General features: G+C 33.1%; 3 protein-coding genes across 6 annotated transcripts; all 3 read left to right on the plus strand.

Moving 5' to 3' along the window:
• The first annotated feature begins 753 nt into the window (after positions 1-753).
• Positions 754-7,346, plus strand: LOC138944231 (reticulocalbin-2). Of its 3 annotated transcripts, none has more exons than XM_070315143.1 (5): positions 754-822; positions 4,774-5,106; positions 5,364-5,511; positions 5,581-6,036; positions 6,435-7,345. In XM_070315143.1, exons 2-5 carry the CDS (start codon positions 4,824-4,826, stop codon positions 6,604-6,606), a joined length of 1,059 nt encoding a protein of 352 aa, XP_070171244.1. In that variant the 5' UTR covers positions 754-822; positions 4,774-4,823; the 3' UTR covers positions 6,607-7,345. The 3 variants fall into 3 exon arrangements, with proteins under 3 accessions (XP_070171244.1, XP_070171243.1, XP_070171248.1); XM_070315142.1 differs by lacking the exon at positions 754-822 and adding an exon at positions 3,567-3,705 and having other exon boundaries at positions 6,435-7,346; XM_070315147.1 differs by lacking the exon at positions 754-822 and adding an exon at positions 4,389-4,492.
• An 808-nt stretch (positions 7,347-8,154) lies between these two features.
• On the plus strand, positions 8,155-9,689 carry Rpii33 (RNA polymerase III subunit RpII33). The gene is made up of 5 exons (XM_070310868.1): positions 8,155-8,316; positions 8,399-8,543; positions 8,763-8,970; positions 9,057-9,263; positions 9,341-9,689. Exons 1-5 carry the CDS (start codon positions 8,231-8,233, stop codon positions 9,523-9,525), a joined length of 831 nt encoding a protein of 276 aa, XP_070166969.1. The 5' UTR covers positions 8,155-8,230; the 3' UTR covers positions 9,526-9,689.
• Positions 9,690-9,930: 241 nt separating this feature from the next.
• On the plus strand, positions 9,931-11,905 carry Prel (preli-like). Of its 2 annotated transcripts, XM_070310882.1 has the most exons (4): positions 9,931-10,013; positions 10,501-10,832; positions 10,930-11,143; positions 11,385-11,905. In XM_070310882.1, exons 2-4 carry the CDS (start codon positions 10,741-10,743, stop codon positions 11,808-11,810), a joined length of 732 nt encoding a protein of 243 aa, XP_070166983.1. In that variant the 5' UTR covers positions 9,931-10,013; positions 10,501-10,740; the 3' UTR covers positions 11,811-11,905. The 2 variants fall into 2 exon arrangements, with proteins under 2 accessions (XP_070166983.1, XP_070166979.1); XM_070310878.1 differs by lacking the exon at positions 9,931-10,013 and having other exon boundaries at positions 10,192-10,832.
• Positions 11,906-11,937: the final 32 nt, after the last annotated feature.

The raw sequence follows: 11,937 nt of genomic DNA on the forward strand, positions 1-11,937 counted from the left end.
AAATTAAAGAAAAGCATAAAGTAATAATCTCCATTTTGATGACAATTTTTTTCGGCGACCTTAATTTCAAGTTCTGAACAAACACTTTTAAATAACATCGACATCGTTTCTCAGTGTTGAGACGTTTGGGCTTTTGCGGCTAATATGACCGATGTATGTATGAGGTCTCGATATATATAAGGGACAGGGGTGCATAAATATGTGCGTATGCGTCACCGCGCGCATAAGTGCCGGTAAGGGGATTTGTAAAATGATCTTAACGTTTCGCGTCAATCACTTACATCGCGTCGTTCCAACACGCACGAGCACGTAGCCGCATAAAGAAAATTGGAAGGTTTCGACTTTCAAAAGGATTTTGTTAATCGATTAAATACATAACTCAATATCTCTAGCTATTCCGTGAATATTTTCACGGAATGAGAAATATGAAGAGTAAACTTTTACGAATGTATGTATTTCCTTAAAAAAGTTGCAAGAGAATTTTTTCGTATACCGTAAACAAATTTCTCGTAAACATGTGAGATTCCATCATTTAGAAAGCAACGAAAAACATATTTTGACTTATAAAATTATTGTAATTTTTATCTTTTAATTATAGTGCTGAAAGATTATTGTCAAAATCAAATTTATCGACTTATGTTGTTGCCATAAATTAACTGATTGTTATTTATTACAGATACATCCTGGTATTTTGCCGGTAAAATATTTTGATGAAGAAAAAAAGGATCGCATGCGCGACACGGTGGATCTACGAGGATCTACGAGGAGAAGTATATCGCTTCGATGATATATGCATACCGGGGATACGTTACACGGTATAAGGTAAAGTTCTCTCAAGACGCCGGAAAGCGCGCGCAAAAAGAATCTTTCGGAAGACGTCGCGGCGGCGACGAGAAGGGGCGAAATTACGTCAAAAGTCTCGAGAATTTATCGGAGCACTTTTTAAACTCCGCCTTCGCGCGATTAGCATATTATTTCTATGGAAGCCGAGTGCGCGAACAGACGAAGAGAGAGAAAGAGAGGAGTATCTTGCTCTCGCGATGCCGGTTCTCCTCTATATCGGGCTAGAAAGGGAGGTGGGTTTGGGGAGCATATCAAATATGTTGATAAATGATCCCTTTGAGCGATGAATAGGCGGCGTCGGTTTCGTACGTATCCTTTTTCATCGACGGCGACGGCTAACATTTGAATGTCAGAAGGAAAACCGCTACGCGCCCGTTTGACGTTTCTCTCGATCTTTCGCACCCCGCCAAAGTATCAAAATCACATGAGCACGTGGTGAATCGCCGCCTCGTCGCGAACACTCTAGCGGAACGAAACGCGAGGAATTACGCAAATAGATATCCGCGATGCAAAACTCGCCGAATTTTATACGGAACAACGAAACCGCTCTTTCCGACGATCTTCGTCATTTCCGCGTAATACTATTGTCTGGACAATTAATCATAGTAACCTAGTCTACGTATAACTAATAGACTAAATTATTACTGCGTAATGTGGAAATAAAAAAATCAAGAGATAATATATAATTAAATATACATTAAAATATATAATATAATTATTTGTGTAAAAATCTTTATATCTTTATATAACGCCGTGTTTGAATATAATATCTTATTATAAATTGATATTTTCTAAAAGGTAATTAAATAAAAAAATATGTGCGCGTCATATAGTAAGTATATGAAATAATCCATGTTTTTAAAGTTAAGAAAATCATTATTAATAACATCGGATATTTTTTCGCAATAAGAAAAACAACACTCTCTAAATTCTTTTGATCTAAAAATTCTTGCGAAATCCCAGAAAAGACCGGAAGTCGGTTCGCACATTGGGTACTGATGCAAAACAGCCGTATTTCCGTTTCGCCAATCAGTTCTGACCATTCTCGCCCTTTGGTAATTTACATACAATTGCACACAAAAGATAGTGACAATTCGAAATTTTTGGCACGGAATATATATAACAATGTAAAATGTATTGATACGCGTTATACGTCCCGCGAATTAAACGCATATTTTAATAATTATAACCGTTAACAGATTTTACGCGATATTCGCTTTCTCGCGCGTTGAAAACGTAAATGCGCGAGAGATTAATATCCAAAATTTAATTAACATAATAAAAGGAATATTGCAGAAATCCGATGAAACAATATAAATACGCGCAAGCGAACCTCTGCGCTAAACCTCTCGACGCTAAACTAATTCATGCTATAAAAAAATATGTATACGTATGTAATTTTGTTGATATTAATTTTCTACCGTATAACTCGTTATATTATACAATATATGAGACTATGCATAATTACATATGTATCAAATGTAGAATATTTGATCAGATACCCATAGTACCCATATAATATGTCGAAAAATATATTGCTTAATCATATATAATTATTTATTCATTAACAAAGGGATGATTGTTTATAATAATAATTGTATATAATATCGATATTTTTCTCATCATTTTATGCTAGTATAAATATTTCTATATAATTCATATCTGATTTTATTTTAACGACATATTATTTAATGAAATTAATTATTTTCTGCAAATGTTTTAATTTAAAAAAAAAATATGTATACGTGTGGAAAAATTCTAACTATAGTAAAATATCAATAATAATTTTATATATCTTATATGTAAGAAGAATATATTTTATAGCATTATTTTTTTAATGATAGATTTTTTTTAGTCAGTAAGTAAGATCTCTAAATTAAAAAAAAAAAAATAAATAAATAAATTAGACGACAAAAATTGTTATTTAATTTATTTGAGAGACTTAGACTCTGATTAGATTTATAATAATAAAATAGAACAGAGAAAGTTGATGAATTTTATGATTTTGATATCTTATAATATATTTTCTCTAAGAAAAAACAAATTTCAAATTGGTTAAAACGTCTATTATTGAAATATAATGCTGCAAATATATATATATGTTTGTTAACTTATGTATCTGTATTATCGGTATTCAAAGCAAACGTTGTTATCGACGATTAATCAAAGTTTATTTGCCAAAAATATATCAAATGCAGGTAAGTTATCTGCACTTCGTAACATTTACCGACAGTGCTTACCACTCGAGTATCGACTAGCGTACGATTTCCGTTAATTTGAAACTTCTCGCGACCGCCATATGCCAAAAGGGAAATTTTACGTTTGCGGACCAGCCAATAAATACAAAATATTTCAAATGACACATATATTACTTTAATATATATTAAATAATTATGTCACGAATATTATATATATATATATATTTATATTCGATATATACAAAGGACACAAAATCGAGAAGTACTCACTTTTAAATTCCTATAACAAACAGAGCCCCAACGTAAAATACGAACGCGTCAGCCCACGATGAAATCCTCGATGTTCGGCTCCTGTTATCGATCCGATGCTTTAAATAAAGAAACTTTCAACTTACACGCTCGAAAGAATCAGCTAACACGTGCGCGCGGTTGAAAATAGACGCGACGATACGTCAGCGACGATAGCCGTCGACTATTTTCGAACAACGACTTCTCGGCACACCCGGACGACAGAGAATCGTGACTCCGCACACGCGTCGCGACTAAAGAGGCGAACATCCGGCGGCCAGGTTCGGCTTCCTCTCGTTGCCGAATCGCGATACAACGCCAACGAGACGACGCCAATTCAGGATGGAAACTTCGTCGAAGAAGTGCCACTTTATACGTACGTAGAGAAATAGCGAAACGTTAGTTCGCACTACGTACGCGATCAACGATAACGAAAATACTTGACGCGAAGAGAAATATATTCGGTATACATTGGCGACGGATACACGACGAGATTTTTAACGCGAAACTTCTACTCCGCATCCGTGCGCGACGTGAACGATAACTGCTCTGTGCAACTGTATAATTCAAAAATATGAAAAGTTGATAACATCAGACTGTTGCCAATTCGCGCGAAAAGGAGTATATTCAAGAGGATCGATTATTGCGCAGGCGCGGCGTTACACGTCGCACTAGAAGCGGCGTGTATGGTACAGATGCGATCAGAAATGTCTTTTCATTTGGCTTTTTCGATCATTTTTTCGTTCTAGAAAAAAAGTTACACGATCGAAAAAGTCTGAATTTGCACGCGTATCGGGGTGTATCCGACGCGCATAATTTTGTCTCTAAATATTTGCATTTTATGACTGTTGGTGATTCGAAAAATGACAAAACTGATATGTGACTTATTTAATATTAAATATCAGTAATCGAATGTAATATAAAATATCAGTCATTTTCCCGTTCAGCAGACACAATAGTTAAGGATCGTCTTGCCAACACTCGACATTGATTTGTTTTGGTTCTAGAAGTAAGAACCAATCACATTCGATTGCTACCCGATTGTGAAATTGTCACTCATAATGCACGAATATTATTTTTAGAGACTAAACATGCGCGTCGGATATATCCCGAAATGTGTGAAATTCAGATGGGAAAGCATTTCTGACCGCGAGCGTACAAATGTATATTGTTTATGTACAAATGTATATTAATATTTTTTAATCTTATATCTTCCTTGTATAATTCTTTTTTCGTATATTGTCGCTTTTACATTTTCATTGTGTATAATCACATATATTTACTAACTTATTTCAATATAACCGTATATATTTATTCGTATAAATTTATATTTGAATTAGAAGCTTTAAATATTAAATTAATTTTTCTTCGTGTCTTTTATAAGTCTCACAATTAGATATACGTAGATTTCCATTTTAGCTATCTATTATCATTCAAATTACAGTTCGCGCACAATCAGCAATATATGGCGATCGTGTAGCATCGGGATCAAAGATGCCGGCGCTGAGCGAACCTACTGTTCTTATTTATACTGTGCCGTCACTCTCTCGAGACCTCGAGAGACGCGCGATGATCGCTCGAGTGATCGTTGCTCTGTTCCTTGTCGCCGTGTGGTTGCCGGCATTCGGTGACACGGCCTCCGCGCACATTCACACGCATCAGCACAACAAGATTGACAGCAATGAGAGGACGGAGGACGGGGCCTTCAGCCCCCGCGATGCCGACCATTACGCGGAGGGCGAGCATCATCAGGAGTTTGATCATGAAGCCATTCTAGGTAAGGGGCGATTACATTTTTTTGGTGTTTATATTTTTTTTTCTCGTTTACTTTAAAACTCTCTCATTAAGACCTTTAAAGCTCCAAATCTATACGATCTACGATTTCATTTTGTTACTTATTTTATGAAAAGTTAATTTCTTTAAAAGGCTAAAAAAAGTTATTATACATTGGTGATACGCATAGAATTATATTCATCCTTCAAATAAAATTTACTCGGTATATTTTATTCTGAATATTTTATTTTCTATTTAAAGGAAGTATAAAAGAAGCAGAAGAATTTGATAAACTTCCAATAGAAGAGTCCAAGAGGAGATTAAGAATTTTACTGACAAAGATGGATCCGAATAATGATAAATATATAGAGAGAAATGAACTAAAAGCCTGGATCTTGCGTTCATTTGGGTAATATTATTTAAGTCGGTAATCTCATCAAATTATTGAAAGATCTAAATTGATAAATTTGGTAAACAGCATGCTCTCTGCAGAAGAATCTCAAGATCGCTTAGACGAGGCTGATACAGACGAAGATGGCAAAGTGACCTGGGATGAAATCCTGCAGGATGCTTATGGCAGCGATCCTGAAGATTTGGCACTCGACGATAAGTTGATCCAAGATGATAAAGAGACGTTTGAAGCTGCAGACTTAAACAAAGATGGTTATTTGGATTTAGAGGAATTCAAAGCTTATACACATCCTGAGGAGACACCTAGAATGTTCTCATTGTTATTGAAGCAAGCTTTGGAAGACAGAGACACAGATAAAGATGGATACATTAATTTTCAGGAATTTATCGGTGATAGAGCTAAGTCCAAGGATAAAGAATGGTTACTATCAGAAAAGGATAAATTTGATTATGAACATGATAAAAATAAAGATGGTAGACTTAATTCGGATGAAATTCTTTCTTGGCTTATCCCAAGTAATGAGTGAGTAGACTATACGTACACAATATTTAAAAATCTTATTACAATGCAAATTTAGTTTATTTATGCAAATTTTCAAATTAATCTTATTGATTGCATATATTTTATTACTTCAAATAATCTCAAATATAATAGTAGATTCAATTTGTAACATATGTAATAAAGTAAAAAGAATTTCTCTATTCGAACTTATATTTTATAACAATTTATATTGTAATATTATAATAGATTTTCATTATTTTCATATGTATTGAAGATCGTGAAAACTTTATTAAAATTTCATGAGAATAAGTTTTTTATGGCAAAGAATTTAGTCAAATTTGTAAACTTTATCTTGTAAATATCCATGATAATGGAAAATGTCACTGTTTTTTATATCTCCTTATCAATATTTATTTCAGAGAAATAGCAAGCGACGAAGTGGATCATTTATTCGCAGGTTCCGACGATGATCATGATAATAGGTTATCGTTCGAAGAAATATTGGACCATCACGATGTTTTTGTTGGTAGCGAAGCTACAGATTATGGTGACCATTTACAGGATATCGAACGTTTCACCGACGAACTTTGAAACTCATTAATCGATCGAGCTGATAATACGCATATTATCTTCTGTAATACTCAGCAGAAACATTTATTTCAAACTAAAGATATTTTTAATACACTGCTCAAAATGACAATGGAATTATGTCTTTAAAGAAACCTGTAAATAAAATCTCCAAATTTTAAATCAGTATTTGAAAAAACTATTATATTTAAACAAGAGTATTTACTACAAGATGTATATTAAATCGTGCATTAAGAGAAATATTCATGATCTAAAATATTTACTAGAACCTTATACACATATTTATTTAAATACATATTCCACTAATCATTTTAAGCAGTATATTTCTCAATGCATCTCCTTTTAGCTTTTATCTATTTCATTTTATTTATTTATGCATCCATCGGAACAAATTTATATTAATGACACAAGACACATACATAAGATTAATGAAACTTGCTCATCGTATATTTACGATGATTCACATATAATATAGCATTACATGAACCATCGTCTTCCAATTTCTACCAAACATGAGTGCCATACTAGAGAATGCAGAGAGAAAAAATAGATTAGAGCAACAAAAGAATCATATTTCTTATTGCAAATGCGTAGAATTAAGTTTAAATCTCTCGTCAACATTATATTATGTTATATATATTATTATTTATTATATATATGTCTATTGCATGTAAAACACAATTTGCTTGAATCAGCAAGGAATTAATGTAATTTTCAATGTTAATATTAAACGAGTCTTATTTCTTGGCACGTCTTTGTGTGAATATATGCATTATAAAATATAAATCTTTGCCGAGTGATTTCCGCGATCAATTTTTAATAAAATATTTTAATTTTAATTCCACACGTTTGTCTTTATTAAATTCCCAAAAATGCATAATGTATTTTTTTCTCTAACTGAAATATATACACGAATTGTGTGTGGGGGGGGGGGGTGTAAATGAGGAGTATGATATTTATATATGTGTGTATGTATATAGAAAAATGATTGATGCAGAGAGTATGAAGCGGGAAGCACACACTTTTGCATAAGCGCATAATCATAAGCATAAGGAATTTGATTGGTCAATTTCCTTATGCATAAGGAATTTGATTGGTCAATTTCCTTATGCATAAGGAAATTGACCAATCAAATTCCTTATGCTTATGATTATGCGCTTATGCAAAAGTGTGTGCTCCTCGCTTTACTTGATTTGTCATATTGGCTGCGGTCGGGAAGACACTAGAAATGCTTCGAAGCGTTTGGTTGATCAATCAGGACACAAAGAATAAAGATTTCTTTGTTCTGATTGGTTAATGCAATGCTTCGAAGCATCTCTAGCGTCTTCTCGATCGCAGCCATTGTCATATCGGCTGCGATCGGAAAGACACTAGAAATGCTCGAAGCGTTTAATTGGCCAATCAGGGCAAAGAGAGTAAAGATTTCTTTATTCTAATTGGTTAATGCAATGCTTTGAAGCATCTCTAGCATCTTCTCGATCGCAGCCTTCATCATATCGCGCATGAAATAGCGAGAATCAGCGTGAAACACATGTTATGTTTGGTTTTTGATTACATACACATTAAAGAAATAGCAAAAAAGATTGATATTACCATGATAAAAAAATCGTTTTGATTATAAAATAAAATGCCATATGCTAATCAACCGTCTGTTCATATTTCGGATTTAACTGAAGAAAATGTTAAATTTCAAGTAGAAGATACTGAATTGAGGTGAGATAGATGAGGTTAGATAAATACTTAAATGTAAAGAAATGTAGCTTCAATTAATTTATAATTTATGTTTCTATTTCAGTGTTGCAAATAGTATGAGACGTGTTTTTATCGCCGAGACTCCGACTATGGCCATCGATTGGATACAATTGGAAGCTAATTCTACTGTTTTGAGCGATGAATTCTTGGCACACCGGATTGGGATGATACCGTTAATCAGTGATGATGTACGTAGAAAGAATTCTTTCTAAAAAGATTTTTTTGCTTTAAGTCTTGATATTTTTTAAGTTTTAAGCCATTATTAAAAAATTAAGCACTATAATAAATCATATATTTACAATGCAAATAACTATATAATAAAATTATTTTTTAACTTATACGAATAAGATGCATTACTAAACAATTTAATTGATACAGTTTAATTGACAGAAAATTTCTTTGTTTAGGTGGTTGACAGAATACAATTCACAAGAGATTGTCAATGCATGGATTTCTGTCCAGAATGCAGTGTTGAATTCACACTTGATGTTAAATGCACTGAAGACCAAACTAGACATGTAACTACTGCAGATTTTAAATCCAGTGACCCTAGAGTATTACCTGTCACATCTAGGCACAGGGAAGACGATGCAAGCGAGTATGGAGAGACTGATGGTTTGTATCTTTTCATGCGCTAACAATTATTTTATACTTAGCTAATAAAAAAAAAGAATACTATTATCATATGTGAAATCTTTCAGAAATATTAATAGTAAAGTTACGAAAGGGGCAAGAGTTGAAACTTAGAGCATATGCAAAAAAAGGTTTTGGAAAGGAGCACGCCAAGTGGAATCCAACTGCTGGTGTAAGTTTTGAATATGATCCGGATAATGCTATGAGACACACTTTGTATCCTAAACCAGATGAATGGCCCAAATCAGAATACAGTGAATTAGAAGAAGACCAATGTGAGTATAAAACATTCAGCTATAACCATTCAATGTTATTCTACAGCCGATTGTATATATCACAATGTACGTTTTAGATGAAGCGCCATTTAATTGGGAAGCCAAACCAAACAAATATTACTTCAACGTAGAAAGTAGTGGTGCATTAAAACCTGAAAATATCGTTATGATGGGGATCGCGGCGTTAAAAAATAAATTATCGAATCTGCAGACACAATTGAGCCATGAAGTGCAAAGCGATGCATTAAGTATTCATCATTAAATAAATTTTAATCTTAGATATGTAAAACTAAACATCTTATTTTATATTTTACAAAATAAAGCAAAGAGAGAAATTGCAATATATTATGTTATTTCATATTGGTTTTAATTTAATAATTTCGTAAAAGTCATGTAAGCAATGTAACTTCTAATGTTTCACCGCTCAAGTTTGCTGTAAATGACTATATTAGAATAAAGAATCTTGATAGCAACCAATCAATATATTCGACATGTTACCATCCTCTTGAATAAAGCGCCATATACTTCGACCAATAAGATTTTACGTTCATTAATGGTGTCAACAATATGGTGTACTCTAACATTAATTACGGAGTGATTGAACAGTCTCCAATGATTTCTTATTTAATGTCTTAAGCCCGTATCAAGCTATGCATTAAAGATTAAAATTTGATTAATCAGAAATTTTAAGATCTTTTGTTTTGATTAGTCAAATTCCAACCTATAATTTTCAATTTTCACTGTGTAGTGGTGTGTAGATATTCGATGCGCACGAATGCGTAAAGCCCTACGTACAATAGAGAAAATATTAAGAATAGGAATAAATATTAAATATTAGGATAAGAGCAATTTGAAATTATTTTACTTCAACAAAGGAACTGAATAAATTAACATATAATGAATTAAAAATTAGGAATAATTAATCAATTCCATTCCCTTGTTTGAAGTAAAATGATTCCAAATTGCTTTTCCTGAAATTTGATATTTATATCTATTCCTAATATTTTCTTTATTGTGCATAGGGCCTAACTGGGTCTGATCTTTAGCTAAACTGAATTGAACTGTTGGCTGCACTAGTTCAGAGTTTATCTTTCTCCTTTCAACGTGGAGAGAAAAAGATCAACTCTAAACTAGTGCAGCTAGTTCAACTCAATTCAGCTATAAAGAACAGAACTACTACTGCGAGTACACCAGAGTACGCATTTTTACACATTCTCAAGCATTCTATCATCTCTAGTCATTCCCGGCGTCGAGGCCGAATGAAGCCTTGTGTATATACGTCTTCGTGATTTACACCAAGTTCAACATGCGGCGATTTTATTGCGGACTCTGATCCGATTGTGATATTCGCAATATAATCTATTAATATTTCTTCTATCAATCTCATTGATAATTCGGCAAAAGCTTCCGCTATTTTTTTCCTCGCTCTTTTCTTCATAAATTTGCAAGACAAAAAATAAAAGAGAAAGTCGATACAATGGTGAAATATTATGAAAACATCACAATCTTTCATTTTGATTGGACTCAAGTCGTTCGAGGATTCTTTCAAAGATATCCGAATCCACATAGGTGCGTAAACATACCGTTACATCATATTATTCTTTCAAACATTACATAACACTAAGTATATATCAGTGTACAAAGAACTTTTATATATCTTTTGCAGTTTGCACGTTCTCACCGAGGATACAATTTCCAGAGAAATTAGAAATGGAAAGCTTTATTCCAAACGATTATTGACAAAAACCAATAGGGTACCCAAATGGGGAGAAAGATTTATCAGCAAAAATGTTGTCAAAATTGTAGAGGAAAGCATTGTTGATCCAGAAGCAAAAACTTTGACTACTTACACAAGAAATTTGGGTTATGCCAAAGTTATGGTAGGCTAATTCAAATCGATAATAGAAAAAGAAAGATCAAGTGTTCTACTTTCCAAAAAAATTTTGTTTTTAAGTAGATTTACACACATTTAATTTAATAAATTAAATTAATCAATTTCTAAATTACAAGTTTTACTTTGATTGAAATTATTGTAAATTACATTGTTGAGATAGAAACAGAAATATTCAAGATTAAAAAGAAGGCACTATATATGTTTCTAACAATTGTGTTTTCTTCCAGAGCATTGTTGAAAAAGTAGTTTATCAGACCTCTGATGAAAATCCAGAATGGACAGTTGCAAAGAGATCGGCATGGATTGACAGTCAAGTCTTTGGTTTTAGCAGGGCAATTCAAGCATTTGGATTAGATCGATTTAAGAAAAACTGTACCAAGATGTCGGAAGGCTTTAATTATGTCCTTACAAATATGTTTCCTCATACAGCTCAATTTCTAAATCCAAAACTTTCTCAGATGAGTTTTTCTATGCAAGCTGGTCGTAGCACGATGGACGATAATCTCACGACAAAGCCAAGTCTCGCGGAAGATTTGCAGCACTCTCTACAGGGTAAAGCAGAAAAAATGAAAGATGCTGCTAAAAAAGCCACAGATTTGGCAAAACAAAAGGCAAGACCGATATATGCAGCTTGTCAATCAAACCAGTCATAAATCTTTGTGTACTTTGCGAAATGCAATCACCATGTCGGTGAATGTAAATAATATCGCTTAGCGATAGAAATGTTCACCAATAATACTATATTATTGTGATGAGTACTCTGCGTTGATACCACTGCTT

This window comes from Polyergus mexicanus, unplaced genomic scaffold (genome assembly GCF_030449975.1).
Source record: "Polyergus mexicanus isolate NDT 795.1 unplaced genomic scaffold, iyPolMexi1.0 SCAF_2, whole genome shotgun sequence".
Taxonomy (NCBI): Eukaryota; Metazoa; Arthropoda; class Insecta; order Hymenoptera; family Formicidae; genus Polyergus; species Polyergus mexicanus.

What these genes read in the sequence shown, in the direction of transcription:
- LOC138944231 (XM_070315142.1), top strand. Translation starts at nt 3,672, where the DNA reads ATGGAAACTTCGTCGAAGAAGTGCCACTTTATAC. An exon ending in TGGATCTTGCGTTCATTTGG is followed by an intron (nt 5,512 to 5,580) that starts GTAATATTATTT and finishes TTTGGTAAACAG; the next exon opens with CATGCTCTCTGCAGAAGAAT. An exon ending in TGGCTTATCCCAAGTAATGA is followed by an intron (nt 6,037 to 6,434) that starts GTGAGTAGACTA and finishes TATTTATTTCAG; the next exon opens with AGAAATAGCAAGCGACGAAG.
- Prel (XM_070310882.1), top strand. Translation starts at nt 10,741, where the DNA reads ATGGTGAAATATTATGAAAACATCACAATCTTTCATTTTGATTGGACT. An exon ending in AGATATCCGAATCCACATAG is followed by an intron (nt 10,833 to 10,929) that starts GTGCGTAAACAT and finishes TATCTTTTGCAG; the next exon opens with TTTGCACGTTCTCACCGAGG. An exon ending in TGGGTTATGCCAAAGTTATG is followed by an intron (nt 11,144 to 11,384) that starts GTAGGCTAATTC and finishes GTTTTCTTCCAG; the next exon opens with AGCATTGTTGAAAAAGTAGT.
- Rpii33 (XM_070310868.1), top strand. Translation starts at nt 8,231, where the DNA reads ATGCCATATGCTAATCAACCGTCTGTTCATATTTCGGATTTAACTGAA. An exon ending in GTAGAAGATACTGAATTGAG is followed by an intron (nt 8,317 to 8,398) that starts GTGAGATAGATG and finishes TTTCTATTTCAG; the next exon opens with TGTTGCAAATAGTATGAGAC. An exon ending in TACCGTTAATCAGTGATGAT is followed by an intron (nt 8,544 to 8,762) that starts GTACGTAGAAAG and finishes TTCTTTGTTTAG; the next exon opens with GTGGTTGACAGAATACAATT.